The sequence below is a fragment of the Panthera tigris genome, chromosome A1, assembly GCF_018350195.1.
Source record: "Panthera tigris isolate Pti1 chromosome A1, P.tigris_Pti1_mat1.1, whole genome shotgun sequence".
Lineage (NCBI taxonomy): Eukaryota > Metazoa > Chordata > Mammalia > Carnivora > Felidae > Panthera > Panthera tigris.
The window spans coordinates 123,502,851-123,519,970 of NC_056660.1; the positions used below are offsets into that span (position 1 = coordinate 123,502,851).

Consider the following 17,120-nt stretch of genomic DNA (forward strand, 5'->3'; position numbering starts at 1 on the left):
ATCTTTTAAAAACAATTCACGTTGAAAATAGTGCTAACTAGATAAATAATGACATATTCTTGATGAAGACACAGAAACAATAATGGTGGTTCTAAAGATGAAAGAAGTTCAACCCGCAAAGTGCCTAATCCTCTATGCCCGAGTGTCAGACTATCACGAAAATAAAAAATGGAAACAATACTTCTAAAGCAGTTGGTTGTTATACTTTTTGGTTGAAGGGAAAATATTGAGAAATTTCCTTTACTTTTTTGTGAGGCAAAACAAGAATATCTGATTGGTCAGAGCATTAAGCATGGAAATGATCCTTGGTCACTCTTAGGTTTGGCTAGTACCCCTAGGGATGCGAATTGGTGGGCCACAAATCCAAGCCTTGATGAATGAAACTACTCCAGCACAATTTCCTTCCTTCTGCATCAGAGGGCATCTCTTTCCTGAAGAGAAGCACCCTCAACTCTATAGGAAAGGGTAAGTTTTTTTTTTTGTTTTTTTTGTTTTTTTTTTACAACATCCTGGATGAGGCAGGACAGAGCCTCATCCTAGCTGTCATGGGGAGGAAACGGAAACGTGCCAGCTCCACAGTCCTTAGCCACATGCTGAGGCAGCAGGAATCCCCAGTTGTGAAGCAAGCACCTCAGAAATAAAGAACCAGAGGGACCAACGGCCAGGGACTACAGCAAGAAAACAGGAAGATCAAGTCAAAGAGGTTGGAGGCAGGGCATTACTCATCTTCCCTTTTATTTTTGGTATTATAAAAAGGGGCTGTGCATCTTTGGCTTGCACAGAGAAAATCTAGGGCATCTCCACATTGAGGACCACCCCCGCCCCAAGAATCTAGAGACAAGTGGCTCACGGCCAGCCTTATACCCCCAGGCCTAACGGGCCACTGTGTGAAAAAGAGAGCGGGTCTGGCTTTAGCGACCTCAAATGCGAGCAAATAGGGAACGCACGGCTGGAGATGGGGCGGGGCAACGCCGGTGGTCTGAGCGCTGATTGGCTGGAGGCACTCGTCGCCTGGTGCCATTTGTTGTTGAAGCTGCGCACCTGACGCAGTCAGCGGCGTCCTGCACGTGCAGCCGTTTAAGCGGCGTCGCCGCCTGAGAGGACCCCGGGAGAGCAAGCAGCGGAGAGGTGAGTGGCCTGGCGACTTTCTTCCTGGCGTGGGTCTCCACTGGCCCCTGTGGGTTTCCCGGTAGTCAGAGTTTAGGCTAGATAAAGAACGGATGGGGCAGGTGGGCCTTGGAGCCGTCCTTTGGGGCTTTTTCTTTACTTACCAGTGTAAGTCTTAAAGCCCGGCTGACGCCTGTAGGGCGTAGAGGCCTGTAGAGGAGGTAAAGAAGCATCTTTGCCCAGTTTGTGTGTGGCGTTTTCTCCGAACAAGAGTGGCTGTAGTATCATTTGTGTACAAATGGCCCTTAGAGTAACTAGTTGTCCACTGTTGAAAGGATTTGGGCCACCTAACTCATGACCCCTACCCCGCCAAGCTTGAAGGCCTTGGCCCTGGCTCCCTCTCTCCCAGTAAACTATCAAAACCTACAAACCAAACATCTTTACTTTTGAAGGGAGGTGTGCAAAGAGAGAAACATTGAGTAGTAGTTGAGAAATTTCCCTTACCCTTAATATCCAGTAAGCTGTTTGGGAGACCCTTGAAAGGAGAGGATAAATTCAGTAAACAGATTTTGGAGAAAGGCCCAGTAGGGACATTGTGGTTGCAAGAGTGGTTAAGTAGTTCAACTCATTTTTAAAGATAAAAAGTAAGGGGATCTTTGGGGAAGATCAGCAGCTAGTTCACTAGTTTTGGGAGGTGTATGTGAAATTGTGACAGTTCATGTTGTTAAGTATATGATTCTGATCTAATAGAGGCCAAATGTACGTTTTTTTTAAAAAAATTTAGATAAAAATAGAACTGGAAGCCACCATGGGAGATGAAGATTGGGAAGCGGAAATAATCAAACCTCATATGTCTTCCTATGTTCCTGTATTTGAGAAGGTAGTAAAATTTAAAGTTTGTGGTTATTAAACACTACAGATTTTATTGAAGTTGAAAATCACTGTGGTGGGAAAGTTCTAGATTACAGTCCGGTGGAGTGTGCTGTGCTTACCTCCATCTGATTGTTATTAACTGCCTTAGGGGCAATGAAGAGGAGGCACTCTAAGCCTCAAATGGAATAAAATAGTATGAGGTAATTTGATAATTAACTAAAATATGTGTAGTGATATTATTGACAATTTAAATGTCAGTGATTGAGGACTTACTGTGGGTGGAAGCAGGCTGGTACAAATATGGTTGAACATGTTTGACAGACACTTGTATTGAAAACTGAAAAATACAGTTTGGTGTTGGGTGATATTTTGAATTCTATAAATTGGTTTCCTACAAGTAGGATGCGTATGTTAGGCTGATTGAGATGGTGTCATCACTTGGCTCTTCAAATGTGCAAATCATCAGATCTTTATCCTTAGTGGCATTTGGAGAGTTATATTGTAATTCAAAAGAACAGGACTTGGAATAGCTTTTTGGGTTTCAGTTCTGATTTGAAAGTTGACTTAAAAAAAAAAACAACTCTACTTTAGAAGTTAATATATATTTTTTTAATGTTCATTTTTGAGAGAGAGAGAGAGAAACATAGTGTGAGCGGGGGAAGGACAGAAGGAGAGGGGGGGAAATAGAATCCGAAGCAGGCTCCAGGCTTTGAGCTGCCAACATGGGGCTCGAACTCACGAACCATGAGATCATGGCCTAAGCTAAGATCATGACCTGAGTTGAAGTCGGATGTTTAACTGACTGAGCTACCCATGTGCCCCTAGAAGTTAATATATTTTAAAGGATTGTTTTTGCACAAGTGTTATTTATTTGAAAATGTCTCAAAAGTTGGTATTCTTTTCTTTTCTTTCTTTTTTTTTTTTTTTTTTGAAGTTCATGTGTTCACTTTGAGAGAGACAGAAACATCATGAGCAGGGAAGGGGCAGAGAGAGAGGGAATCAGAATTCCAAGCAGACTCTGCACTGTCAGCATGGAGCCCGCTGAGGGGCTCAAACCCATGAAACCTTGAGATCATGACCTGAGCCAAAACCAACAGTCAGTTGCTTAAATGACTGAGCCACTTAGGTACCACTATATTGTTTTCTTCTGGAATTTCCAGTTTGCATTTATGTTGGTCACTTTTTACAAACACTTCATTATTTCAAGAGATATCTTAATGGAAGTTCTATCACATAAAAATATATGTAATCCTTTATTTCTCTTAATTGGATTTGATTTGTATATAAAGTTTATTTCAAAATACTGAAGATTTTTGGGTGAGGGTGTCAAAATACTCAAGATCTTAATCTGAATTTATCGTGTTTTTTTTTTTTTTTTTGGAACTTACTTGAGAAAGACATCTTTTGTGTGTTAGTTTTTTTATAGTCCTGTGCCTCATAAAAAATTTTTTTTTTTTTTACAATATTGGGAAAAGAGAAAAAGTACTTAACAATCATGTTTATTAGCACATTCTTGTAAAGTTTTATTAAATTTTCTTCCCCCCCCAAATGATAGTACATAATAATATTTTTGATTCCAGCCTTTTCACTCTTGAGCACTATTCCATATTACTACTAACTTCCTAAAAATAATTTCTTAAGGTTGCATAGTACTTCAAGGAATGGATCTACTGTAATATAATTTTCTGTTGGCGGGAATTTAAGATGTTATCTTTTCACTGTAATGTCATGAATATCTACAGCTTATATATATATTTTTTAATTTGGGAGTATTTTTTAAAAAATGGAATTACTTAAAGGCTATTTTATGGTTCTTTTTACCCCAGTTCTCAGTAAATTTATTATATTACAAAGTTTAGTTCACAGATACAGACTTTTTCATTTGAACTTAGTCATTTAATTTTGTTTCTTCTTAGTCTGAGATTTTTTTCTTCATTAAGCATTCTTCAAATAGTACATTAGACTCAATCATGTTGTACTTGTTTATTGAATAAGCTGTCTGAAATTGAGGGTGGTTGACTGTCAGATCTTTCAGACTTACCTTTTTGGAAATATTTGTGCTATTTAGTAACATACCTTGTTTAATATTACGAATACTAAATTAAATGTTAATACTAACTTTACCTTATGATTCTTAATATTTATGTGGGGCCAATTTGTAAATTTTTTGTATTTGTCTGCAAACTTAATTCCTGATGCTGTTGAGCAATTAGCTATCTGGCCTAGTTGACTTGGAGGAACATGGTGCAATCAATGCCTTTGTCTGCCTTGGTTGAATAAAAAGTACAGAAAGTGAAGATGATTATATGATATATACATGTGGGAGAGATCTGAGGTCTTTTATTTTGCCTAGTTTCATTTAAAGGCACCATTTTGATTGGTATTTCTGAATTTCTATTTCAATTTTTTTTAAGTTTATTGATGTTGAGAGAGAGAGAGAGAGAGAGCATGAGTGGGGAGGTCTGGAGAGAGAATCCCAAGCAGGCTCCATACTGTCAGTGCAGAGCCTGACAAGGGGTTCAAACACATACTGCTGAGATTACGACCTGAGCCGAAATCAAGAGTCAAATGCTTAACTGAGCCACTCAGGTGGCCCCCTGAATTTCTGTTTTAAGAGACAGCTGGGCTTTTTGTTTTTTAGAATTTGTCTTCACCCTGCAGCTGTCTTGGCTTAATCCATCTTAAACAATATGTGATCAGCCTTTTATGAAAACTTTCTAGGATTTTTATTTGGAGATTTAATTTTTACCCATTCTTATATGATTTTGTACTGATAGGCCACTGGGAAGTGTACTACTTGGGTGTAGACCAGTAAAAGATGTGAGGTTAGGAAGAATTTGATAATGCAGCAATTATGTAGTCCAGACATCTTAATTGTTAGGCATTTGCATATTTCATGTAAGCTTGTTGGAATGAGTTTTGGAGTGGTGGGTATGGTGAATGTAACAGGGTATTGGATTTGCTTACTAGCTGTGTAATGAATGCTTCTTGTTAGAGGACCATGGGAGTAGGTCTACATAGTGATTGCCTCCATCTGTCTCCCTTTTTGGTGGCACATTTCAGAAGTCAGATACTCTTGTGATTAAAGTAGAAATAGTGTGAGATAATTGGTCCACCCACAATACAATTTTGTTAAGTAGTAGTAGCAAAGTTTGTAATAATTAGGTAAGAAAATAAAGTTCGGGGCTTCTCTGTTCATACTATGATTCTGAAGTAGTGAGAAGAAATGTGGCCCTTGAACATCATTGTATTTGCAGACCTAAGGAAGCTGAACTGCTAGAGCCTTAAGAAGATTTTAAGCAATTTCTGCCTACAATTATCACTGAGATGTAGGAGGATATTGTGTCTTCTACTAGAAAGCCGGGATATTATTATATGCTAAATAAGAGCAACTTGTGGAAGCTGGTCAAAATGGTCATCCAAATAAAATGGCCATCCAGATAAAAGTGGCAGGCTTGGAGGAAGGAGCTCTGATGACTCATAATCAAAATCTAAACAATTAAGTCTAGAGTAGAGTGATGAAAAGATACGAGAAAGCTGAGGAGAAGGCTAAAGAGATTGCAAAGGTGGCAGAGATGTTGGTGGAACAGGTCTGGAGAATAGAGAAAACTGAATCCTCTTGAAGAAGAATCATCAATTTACAGCCAACAGATTCTAGTCAACTGATAGAGATTCGGTGACACCAGAGAGAAACTGAAACTAGAGAGCCTTTTGTTTTTTTTCTCTGTCTATACACTATTATCATTTATAGTAGGTTTCTCTCATAGTGTGTGGGAGATGTTTTCACTATAAGTTTTGATTGTGAAATGTTTGGGGGAAAGAACTTTTATTTGGAAAATGCTCTCAGATACAAAAATTAGGGCCTACATTGTAAGCTCTTAGAACAGTCACGTTTGTTCCTGGCTTTGGTTGTTTTTTCTAAATTTTGAGGTGTTTGCTTTTTCTTGTGTGACATGCTAGCTATCTAGAACCTTAGATCTGTGTGTGATACATGAGACTCAAGAGTTGGAGTTTTTCAGCCCTGGAGGTACTGAAGTAACTGCAGTAATTTTAGATGTCTCCATGTAGCAGTTGTCAAAGAAAGGACCAGGCTTCAACTGTGGATGTGAATGGGGCTGATCTGGCCAGGACTCATCAATCAGAAGAAGGGATGGAGGATAATATTGTCTGTATTTTGGGACTTTAATTTCTGTATCAGATCAAAGAAGGAGAAATAATTTGTTTGAAATTTAAATTTTATGTGACACTGTCTGATATAACCTGTCTGGTCATTTTATTTGGACAACCTATCTCGGCTCTATTTGACATGGAACCTAAAATAGGAAATGAGATCTTGGTACTTTGTATAAATTGATACATTCTTAGGCATTTCAGGGGATTCTGAATATAAAGTGAAAGATATATTTGCTAAGGAATTTAAGGGGCTGGGGGAAGAAAACATGGAATTGTCTGTATTGGACCCCAAATTGGACAGGGAGGAGGCATCTCCAAGGTTCATAAATTGTCCAGCTATAAATTCATTTGAATAGCAGCTCTGACAAGTCATTGAGATCAAAACCTTACTATGTTGGTGGAAATATTCATTTGCTTGAAAAAGACCTTTAAAAGAAAACAACCTTTAAAGGGTGTGATATTTCATAATTGAAAATATTAAGAGTACATAGAAGGTCAAAAGAAATGTGTTTACCAGAATGAGAATGAATTATTTGTAGCTGTGTGTGAGAACCCTTATGTGTAAAATATTTTGAAATTTCTGATTTCTCTGCTCTGTCTTCCCATGGCCTTGGTTAACTTCTTTTGCCTCTCATAAGGACATTTGTAGTGACATTTAAGGTCTACACAGATAATCGAGTAATCTCTTCTTTTTCAGAATCTGTAATTATATCTGCATTCTTTTTCCAAATAAGGTAATGTGGGTGGCCATATTTCATCCTACTACATGTAGTGTGGCTAAAGCACTGTAAGATGAAACAAGAGTGGTAGAAAATGAAGTCAGAGAGGGAAAGGGAAAAGCAAAGGGAGAGGGGCCTGAAGGTAGTTGTGAGCTTAGTTAGTAGGACTGGCTTGACTGGGTGTGGGGAGTGAAAGAGAGTAATCAAGGTTGATGTCTAGTTTTTTTAAATTTTATTATTTTATTTAATTTAAGTATAATTGATACACAATATTAGTTTTGGGTGTACAGTGATTTGACAAGTTTGTATGTTAAGGTATGGTGATGATAGTGTAGCTACCATCTGTAAACCATACAATGCTGTTTCAGTATCATTGACTGTATTGCTTGTGTTGTACCATAGACTTCTTTTAAGTTTAAGCAACTGGATAGAAGATGGTTCCATTTGCTGAAGTGGGGAATCTCCGAAAAAATGTATAAGCTTGGGAGGGGTAAAAACAAAGAATGCTAGCTTTGTTGTGTTCAATTTGGGATGGCTATGAAAATATAAAAGTAAAGTAGCTTTTATGCATTAGTTGCTTAGAAGAGGGATCAGGGATATAGATATAAATGTGGTAATTATCAGGGCGCCTGGGTGGCTCAGTCGGTTGAGCGTCCGACTTCAGCTCAGGTCATGATCTCGCGGTCTGTGACTTAGAGCCCTGCGTCGGGCTCTGTGCTGACAGCTCAGAGCCTGGAGCCTCTTTCGGATTCTGTGTCTCCCTTTCTCTCTGGCCCTCCCCCGCTTATGCTCGCTCGCTCTCGCTCGCTCTCTCTCTCTCTCTCTCTCTCTCTCTCTGTCAAAAATAAACATTAAAATAAATGTGGTAATTATCTGTATATTAATGGGATTTTTAAAATTTATTAAAAAGATTTTTTTTAATGTCTATTTTTGAGAGAGAGCAAGACAGCTGTGAGCAGAGGAGGAGCAGAGAGAGACAGACACAGAGGATCCCAAGCGGGCTCTGTGCACTAACCATGAGATCGTGACCTGAGCTGAAACCAAGAGTTGGACAGTTAACTGATTGAGCCGCCCAGGTGTCCCTGTGTGTTAATGGGATTTAAAGCTACCAGACTAGGTAAAGATACATAGTGTAAAACAGACTTAGAGGGCTTGACCCTGGATAGTCCAACTTGAGAGGTCCAGTATAAGAGGAGCTGGCAAAAGGAGACTGAGGAGGAAGTAGCCACTGGAGCAAGAAAGAAAACCAGAGAATTGTGGGTTCCTTAAGCCAAGACGAGAATGTTATAAAGAGGAAGGAAATAGTCTGTCATTTCAAATGCTGCTGAGAGCTCTGGTAGAATGAAAGATAAAAGTAGTAATTTTATTACATAATTTCCTTATTAAAAGCATTTTCAGTGTAGAATGAGGATGGAAGCTAAACTGGAGTAGATTTAAGGAAAAAAGGGATATGAAAAAGTAGAGGCAGCAACTAACTGTAGACATTTTGTTTTAAGAGAGAGAAGTACTGCAGTAGCAGAAGGGAGTATGAAGGTAATTTATTTTTAAGGTAATGAAAAAGGTTAAGAATCTTTAATGATGTTTTGTTTCAGAATTTGCCTTGGAATTTTTAAATTTCGTGTATGTGGAATATTAAATTCCACAGCCTGAAGGTCATCTAATAATAATTTTTAAGTTATTGACTGCCGAAGTGTCTCATTACCTTTATTAGCTTTATATCACTTAAATAAAACCAGACCTTTTTTGGATTCTAGTCACTTGATAATACTTTGGCCACTAGGAAAAAAAAAGTCTTTAGAATTGCACTTTAAAGATAGAAAACTAGATCATTCTTGTTTTAATGTCTATGGTAATTGTAAATTGGAACTTTATACTGTAGTAATTACCAAAATCCCAAAAGTATTTGCCTTTCTGTTCTTAATAACTCAGAGAATAATTGGGTGGCTCTTGGGCTTTATAAAAGTAGTTTTAAAAGTCATTTAGTGTCTTTTGTGAAAGAAATTTTAGAAAATAAGTATTACTGAGGCACCTGGGTGGTCAACAGTTAAGTGGCTGACTTCAGCTCAGGTCCTGATCTCACAGTTCATGAGTTCAAGCCCAGCATCAGGCTCTGTGCTGACACCTCAGAGCCTGGAGCCTGCTTCAGATTATGTGTCTCCCTCTCTCTCTGCCCCTACCCTGCTCATGCTTTGTCTCTCCCTCTCAAAAAAAAAAAAAAAAAAAAAAAAAAAAGAGTAAGTAAACATTGAAAAATTAAAAAAAAAAGAAAAGAAGTACTACTTTTGCACTCTTTTGACTTATTTAAAGGAACTTAGGTGAAGAAATATTATGTCTGTTCTAAAGTAGCCAGTTAATTAAGGTATCATCTTAAGTTTTAGGACACCTTTCATTTTTAAAGTATTGAATTCTGCTTTTCATGTGCAAGAATTTGAGACCTCTCTTCTGTAAGTTTTGTCCTAAGTAGAGGTAGCTTATATGAGGGGAAATTAAGGTGTCAGTTAATGATTATAAGAGCACCCTAGGAGTTAAGGTGAGAAAAAGGTTACTCAAGTTTTTGTTAACACAGAGATACACTAAGAAATATTGGAAGTTTCCCAAATTAACTTGACATTTAGCTATTGGTTTTATAACAAAAGTTGAATTTTCTGAGCCCAATAGAAATGCAAGTACATCACTGGAAATGTAATACATATATATTAATTGCAAATACATAGTTTTTGAGACTAAGGTAGGGAAAATGGGACAGGTAGTATTTGAGAACATCATCGACATTTCAGCTGTTGCTGTGAAAAGTTTGATTAAAGTTAATGATGCATATTCTGATCCAGTAGCTAACATGAACCGCTTTGTTGTATTTATACTGCATTTGCATTGTACATATATAGGTATATTGTTTTTAGTGCATCAGTGACCTTTTATTTTAGAGTGAATTCATTTTAAAAAATTGTGAACATGTTAATTTGTTTCCCTTTATAGAAACAAAGTTGAAGTTTTAAAAATAAATTCCTGTAGTACTTTACTGTAGAAACTATTGTCCACTGCTCTCCTCTGTGCTCTACTTTATTCTGTGCATTGTTAATGAGTATACTGTAAAATACAGAACTTTTAAAAATGTATATTGGCAGGCATTGATTTATTCATGTGTTATTTTGGTCAGATTTTATATAATAATAGTACTTAATTATACTTTTCAAGTATATGGGTGAGTAAACTTTTAAGTCAGATGTCAGCAAACTCTTTCCATAAAGGGCTAAATAGTAAATAGTTTAGACTTCACAGAATTTAGGATCTCTGTTGCAACTTCGGTATCCTGGTGGGAAAGCAGCCATAGACATTTCTAGATAAATGAGGATGGCTATGTTCCAATATAACTTTATTTACAGAAACAAGTGACTGACCGGTTTTGGCTCATAGCTATAGTTTGCTGATCAATGTTTTAAGTGGTATATTAATATGCTATACGTTTAGTATTAAAGTGAAGAGGTTTTGGAATAATTAAGGAATCAGTGGCGTAGAAAATCTTAGAGCCTGTTACTGTTTTGTTTGGAACAAAGTCCAGTTGTTAAAATTTTCTAGCATTGGTGATGACACATTCTTATTTTCAAAGTAGAAAATGAGTCTTTTCTTCCTGTTAACAGGAGAGGTATTCTTCTGGAGCAAATGGAGACACTTTTAACAGGACTCCAGCTTCATCATCAGGTATGTGTTGAGGCAAAAAGATGGATCCTTTTCTAGGTTAAAGGCTTCACCTAGTGAATAAGGAGCAGACTAGTAGACATCTTATAAATAGTGTTTGTTAGATTTCTGTGAGATTTCATTCTGTTTGGATGTTTTTAATGAGGGCCACTTCCAGCTAGAGGAAGCAAGAGAGGAGAGAGTATAGTGATATAGACCATAGTGCTTTAATATTATTTGGTTTTGTAGGTTTCCTGTAAATCCTTTGCCCAACTTGGAAGTTGTATATTTGTCTTTCATACCACTAGAGAATTGTCAGGGTTCCTGACATATGGAAGTAGGATATGGGATTATTAGGTTGTTGTTTGTTTTTACAATGTAAATATTAAATATTTAATATGTAATATTAACACTACAAGCAATGGGTCAGTTAAGAAATCAAATGGCAAATCAAAATATGTTTCAAAACAAAAGAAAAAGAAAACATAATATTCCAAAACCTATGGGATGCACCAAAAGCAGATGTTAGAGTGAAACTTAAGTTATAAATGCTTGTATTAAAAAAAGTTGGGGCGCCTGGGTGGCTCAGTAGGTTGAGCATCCGACCTCGGCTCAGGTCATGATTCCACGGTCCATGAGTTCGAGCCCTGTGTCGGGCTCTGTGCTGACAGCTCGGAGGCTGGAGCCTGCTTCAGATTCTGTGTCTCCCTCTCTCTGACCCTTCCTTGTTCATGCTCTGTCTCTGTTTCAAAAATAAATACACGTTAAAAAAAAAAAAGTTAAACAACTTAACATGACACTGCAGAGAGCTAGAAAAAGAATAAACTTAGCTGAAACTTAGTAGAGGAAGGAAATAACAAAAAACATAGAATAAACAGTTACATAACATTAAAAGTAATGACCAGTTTTTCAAAAAAAATCCCTGCAAAATTGGCAATGTTTTAATTCTATTAACTAGGGAAAAAAGACTCAAAATTGAAAAGAAATGGAAGAGAAGACGGTAGATAACCACAGAAATACATAGTGTGATAACAGATTATTATATACATTTAAATACAAATCAGATAATTTAGGAAAATAAAACAGATAATTCCTAAAAACACACCAGTTACCATGATTGAATCATGAATCTTGAATCCAAGAAATAGGAAATCTTCTTAGACCAATAAAAAGAATGAAGCTGAATTAAGAATCAAAACTCCAGCATGGAAAAGCCCAAGACCTTATAGTTATATTGGTAAATTCTACCAAATATTAAAAAAAATTAATGATACTCTTTATCAAAGTTTTACAAATAATGGAATAGAGGGAACACTTTCAGAATCATTCCATGAAACCAGTACTACCCTGATACCAAAACAGGATAAAAACAATACAAGAACAAAATCTAGTTTGTCCCATGTAAGTATTGATACTCCAGCTTTCTTTCCTTTGACATCCATTTGCGTGATAAATGTTCCTCCATTCCCTCATTTTGACCTGCAGGTGTCTTTAGGTCTAAAATGAGTCTCAGAGCACCTGGTTGGCTCAGTTTATTAAGTGCTAGACTCTTGATTTTGGTTCTGGTCATGATCTCAAAATTGATGAGATCAATCCCCCCTACCATAATGTGCGCTGACAGCATGGAGCTTGTTTGGATTCTCCCTCTCCCTCTCTCTCTGCCCCTCCCTCCTCATGCTCTCTCAGAGTAAATAAACGCTAAAAAAATAAAATGAGTATCTTGTAGGCTATAAGGTTGTTGAAGTAAGTTGCAGTAGTAGTGACCTGTCAGGGTAATTGTTTAATCCTGGGAAGCCATCAAGATATCATGAGTTTTGGGGTGTCTGGGTGGCTCAGTCAGTTAAGTGTCTGACTTGATTTTGGCCTAGGTCAGGCTGTGTACTGAGTGTGGATCATGCTTAAGATTCTCTCTTTCCTGAGGCACCTGGGTGGCTTAGTTAAGCATCTGACGGTTGGTTTTGGCTCAGGTCATGGTATCACGGTTTGTGAGTTCGAGCCCCAAGTTGGGGTGCAGAGCCTGCTTGGGATTCTCTCTCACTCCCTTGCTCTCTGCCCCTCCCCCACTCATGCTGTCTCTGTCTCATAAGTAAATGAAAAGACTTAAAAAAAAGATTTTCTCTCTCTCTCTCCCTCTTTCCCTCTGCCCCTGTCCCCTGCTTGCCTGCACTCTCTCTCTCTCAAATAAAAAAATAAAAATTAAAAGCAAATTTTAATTCCCATGTTCACCTTAAGTTCAAAGTAATTATCTTGACAGAAGTTAAGAGATGCTTTTGCTGTTGTCAAGATGTATTTATTTTACATAAACTTTTAAAAGTAGTGGTTTAATATAGAATATTCAGATTAAGAAAAGTTGATGAAATTGCTGCCTGCTGAAACCCCAGCAGAAGGCTAACTTTGCTTCCATCCTATGAACTACTTACATGCATGTGTACTTGAAATATCCAGAAAAGACAAATAGGTAAAAGAATCTGTGTTTTATTTGCATAGATTACTATATCATCAGGAGAAACCTTATTCTTTCAGGTGCTGAAAACCAATTTTTGTAAAGGAATTAAAATTTAGATGTATATCAAAGTAGAACATTGTTTTGTGGTGAAATCTTGAAGAAGCTAGATTGAAACAGCCACCAACTTTAGCATTAGATCTCTGAATGTTTAGGCAAATGAAATGAAATCAGGTAATGAAAAATGCTATCTACAAGAAGGTAAGCATGCAATTTACAAGTATTTTTTGTAGCTCTTTTTTTTCTTTAAAAAAAAATTTTTTTTAACATTTATTTATTTTTGAGACAGAGAGAGACAGAGCATGAACGGGGGAGGGGCAGAGAGAAAGGGAGACACAGAATCGGAAGCAGGCTCCAGGCTCTGAGCCATCAGCCCAGAGCCTGATGCGGGGCTTGAACTCACGGACCGTGAGATCGTGACCTGAGCTGAAGTCGGACGCTCAACCGACTGAGCCACCCAGGCGCCCCATAGCTCTCTTTTTTTCATAGAAATAGATTTTTTATTATAGAAATGCATATGAAGCTAATGAATGTGTCTCCGCCAATGCCTAAATATGTGCTTGGAAAAAAAAAAAAACAACCCTTAAATGCAGGTACAAAGGAAGAAAGAAATGATCTGAAATTTTGGCCCCCAGATTAAGCCACCATTGGGAGTATGTTGACTGAGATGTTTTAGATTTTTGCATATATTCCTACATACATAACTGTATTCCAATGGCATATTATATACACGTTTTTAAAAATTTTTTATTGAAGTATAGTTGACATACAATGTTAAATTAGTTTCACATATACACCATAGTGATTCTACAAGTTTATACATTGTTATGTTCACATCTGTCACCATACAATTCTATTGCAATACAATTTACTATATTTCCTATGCTGTGCCTTTTATTACTGTGACTTATTCATTCCATAACTGGAAAGCTTGTACATGTTCCTTTTTATCATAGCTATGTGTCTTGCTTTTCCTTTGTTTACCTACCGTCCACATCCTTTTAACAATCTTAAATAGAATCTTGTTAAAATGCATATCGCTTTTGGCGTGCCTGGGTGAATCACTTGGTTAAGTGGCAGACTTGGTTTTGCCCCAGGTAAAATCTCATGATTTGTGAAATCAAGCCCAGCCTCTGGCTCTCTGCTGACAGTGTGGAGCCGGCTTGGGATTCTCTCTCTCTCTCTCTCTCTCTCTCTCTCTCTCTCTCTCTCTCTCTCTCTCTCTGCCCCTTCCCAGCTCATGGTTTCTCTGTCAAAAAAAAAAAAAAAAAATGCATGTTGCTTTTAATGATAGTCATAGAAACCCTCCTAAGTCAACTATTATAATCTTATTCTTTGCAAAATTCAGTGGAAAAAATTCATGTTAACTGATTTTAAAATGTCACCTGGTAACTTCACACCTTACAATTGAAAACATTTAGTTCCCTTTCTCATTCATCATTTAACTCAGTATCTATCATGAGTATTTAGCCTTTCCCCTTCCCTCGTGCAACCTCCCTCACACTTCTTTCCTTTCCATTCTCCTAATAGTTACACTTTTTGCTTAAAAATCTAAATTCGTTTTTTATATCTGCATGGCTATGTATGCATCATTCTCATTTGAGACATACAATATGTTATGGTTACATTTCTTTGTTATTTTATACAGTATGCTCTGTTATGTTCTCTTCTGTTTTGGTTTTAGTAGACTTGCTGCTCTCTTGGCTCGCATCCCAAGAATTAATAACTTCACCTCTTCTTCATTCCTGTTCAGTTTTCCATGGATCCCATGTTTTCTCTGTCTTAATTTTTTTTCACCCCCCCCCCTCACTTGGGTAGAGTCAGTTTTCTTTCATCTTGAGAAAGGAAGAATAGGACATAAATTTGAGATATTACAAGTGTCTTTACCTTCATGCTTAATAGTTTAAGAATAAAATTTCAGGTTGGAAATAATTTCCTCCACAGACTTCATATTGCCTTATTGTACATGAAATTCTAATGAGTTCTGGTCCTTTGTGTATGACTATTTTTCTGAATTCTTCTAAAGTTTTAGGATCTCATTTTGTCTTCTGAATACTGAAAATTTAATAATCATGTACCTTGATGTGGGACTTTTTATTTATTGTGTAAGACACCTAATGAGCCTGTTAAATCTGAAATACATATTCTGCACTTTTGAGAAATTTCCTTGTGTTATTTTTTTCTCTGAGGATTGTTAAAGTTTTATTTGAAGGTTATTTCTGTTGTTACTTAGAGTTTTTTCTTTCCTGTGTTTTCTGTGTTTTTTATTTTTATTTTTCATTGTTTATTACTTTAATTTTCAGAAGTTTAAGAGTCAAAAAATTAGGGAACATTATAACATGTATCCTAGTATTTACCACTGATTTAGCATTTTTCCTCAGATTTCCTTTTAATGAAGTAGAATATGACAGATGAAACTGAAATCCTCTTTAGTCTCTTTTGAATATTCTTTGTATCTGTTCTCTCTTTCAAGAAACAAATATAATGCATGTAGTAACTTTTCAGTTTTTAATTTTTAAATACACATAAGTACTTATAAATAAGTACTACTTTGTATTTTATGCACAAATGCTTTGTTTTACTATGCTTGCAGTTTTTATTTGACATTTTGAGATCTGTCCATGTTGATATATACAGAACTGATTTAATTTTGTATCATGTTCCATTATCTGAATATGTCACAATTTTTACTCCATTTTATTCATTGACCATTTGTGTTGAGCACTGTGAACTGCCTGTTTATATCCTTTGCCTATTTTTTAACTGGATCACTTGTCCTTCATTTCTAGGATTTCATTACATAATTTGTGTATTGATTAATTGTTGGCTACATTAGGCTATATTTTGTGTTGTATGTCTTCTCTTTTATTTATGCTTATATTGTACATAAATTTTCAGTTTTGAGAAAATGTATCAATCTTTTCTTAGGTTATTTTGCTTTCTGTGTTGTAAGAAAACTTTCTATATCTAGTTTACAAAGATATTCAAAATTTTCTTCCAAAATCCTTAAGTTTTACTTGTTCTGTTTAGATTTTAAATTTATCTGGAACGTAATGGTGTATATTGGTGGTCTACCTTAATGTTTTCTTCCAAAAAGAAAGGTCATTTGTCCCAACACTTCTTTTGAAGGTTTCTGTATTAGTTTCCTAATGCTGCTGTAACAAAGCACCACAGCTGGGTGGTTTAAAACAATAAAAATTGATTTTCTTATAGTTTTAGTGGCTATAAGTCTGAAATCAAGGTGTTAGCAGAGCCATGTGGTCTCTGAAGCCTCTAGCGGAGAATCTGTTCCATGCCTTTCCCTTAGCTTCTGGTGGTGGCAGTTGATCCCTGGTATTTCTTGACTGAAAGCTCTTTAATTCTAACCTCTGCCTCCACTGTAACAAGGTTTTCTCCCTTTGTGTGTCTGGGTCTCTGCATCTACTCTTATAAAGATACCAGTCATACTGGATTAAGAGCCCACCCTACTCCAGTATGATAACTCAACCAGTTACATCTGCAACAACCTTACTTCTAAATCAGGTCATAATCTGAAGTTCTAGGAAGGACATGAATTTTGGGTAGACACTGTTCAACCCAGTAGAGTCTGCATCTGTGTTCTCTTTTGGTTTCCCCTGCTCTGTATGTCTATCCATGCACAAATAGAGCTCTGTTAATTCTATGGGCTTATTGTAAGTTTTATTATCTGCTAGGATGATTCCCCCTTCATTGTTCTTCTTTCAGAATCATATACTTGACCTTATTTTTCCAGATAAAAATTTAGTATCTGTATTAATTAAAAATTTTTTTTTAATGTTTATTTGTATTTGAGAGAGAGAGAGAGAGACAGTGTGAACAGGGGTGGCAGTGCAGTGTGGGCAGAGAGAGATGGAGACACAGAAACTGAAGCAGGCTCCAGGCTCTGAGCTGTCACAGCCTGAGGTGGGGCTCAAACTCACAAACTGTGATATTCTGACCTGAGCCGAAGTTGGACACTTAACCGACAGAGACACCCAGGTGCCCCTTAAACTTTTTTTTTTTTTTATTATTTAACAAATTAAAAAAAAATTGATTTATTTTTGAGAGAGAAA

The 17,120-nt window shown here is 36.7% G+C and overlaps 1 protein-coding gene across 6 annotated transcripts in view; it reads left to right on the forward strand.

Annotated features, from left to right (window-relative positions):
* The first annotated feature begins 1,023 nt into the window (after positions 1-1,023).
* DDX4 (DEAD-box helicase 4) overlaps positions 1,024-17,120 on the forward strand; it is a 91,617-nt gene continuing 75,520 nt past the window's right edge. For all 6 annotated transcript variants that reach the window (XM_042986899.1, XM_042986927.1, XM_007079933.2 and 3 more), the window contains exons 1-3: positions 1,024-1,128; positions 1,892-1,987; positions 10,511-10,571. In XM_042986899.1, coding sequence (XP_042842833.1) covers positions 1,916-1,987; positions 10,511-10,571 — 133 coding nt within the window. In that variant the 5' untranslated portion in view covers positions 1,024-1,128; positions 1,892-1,915. The remainder of the gene's footprint in view (positions 1,129-1,891; positions 1,988-10,510; positions 10,572-17,120) is intronic.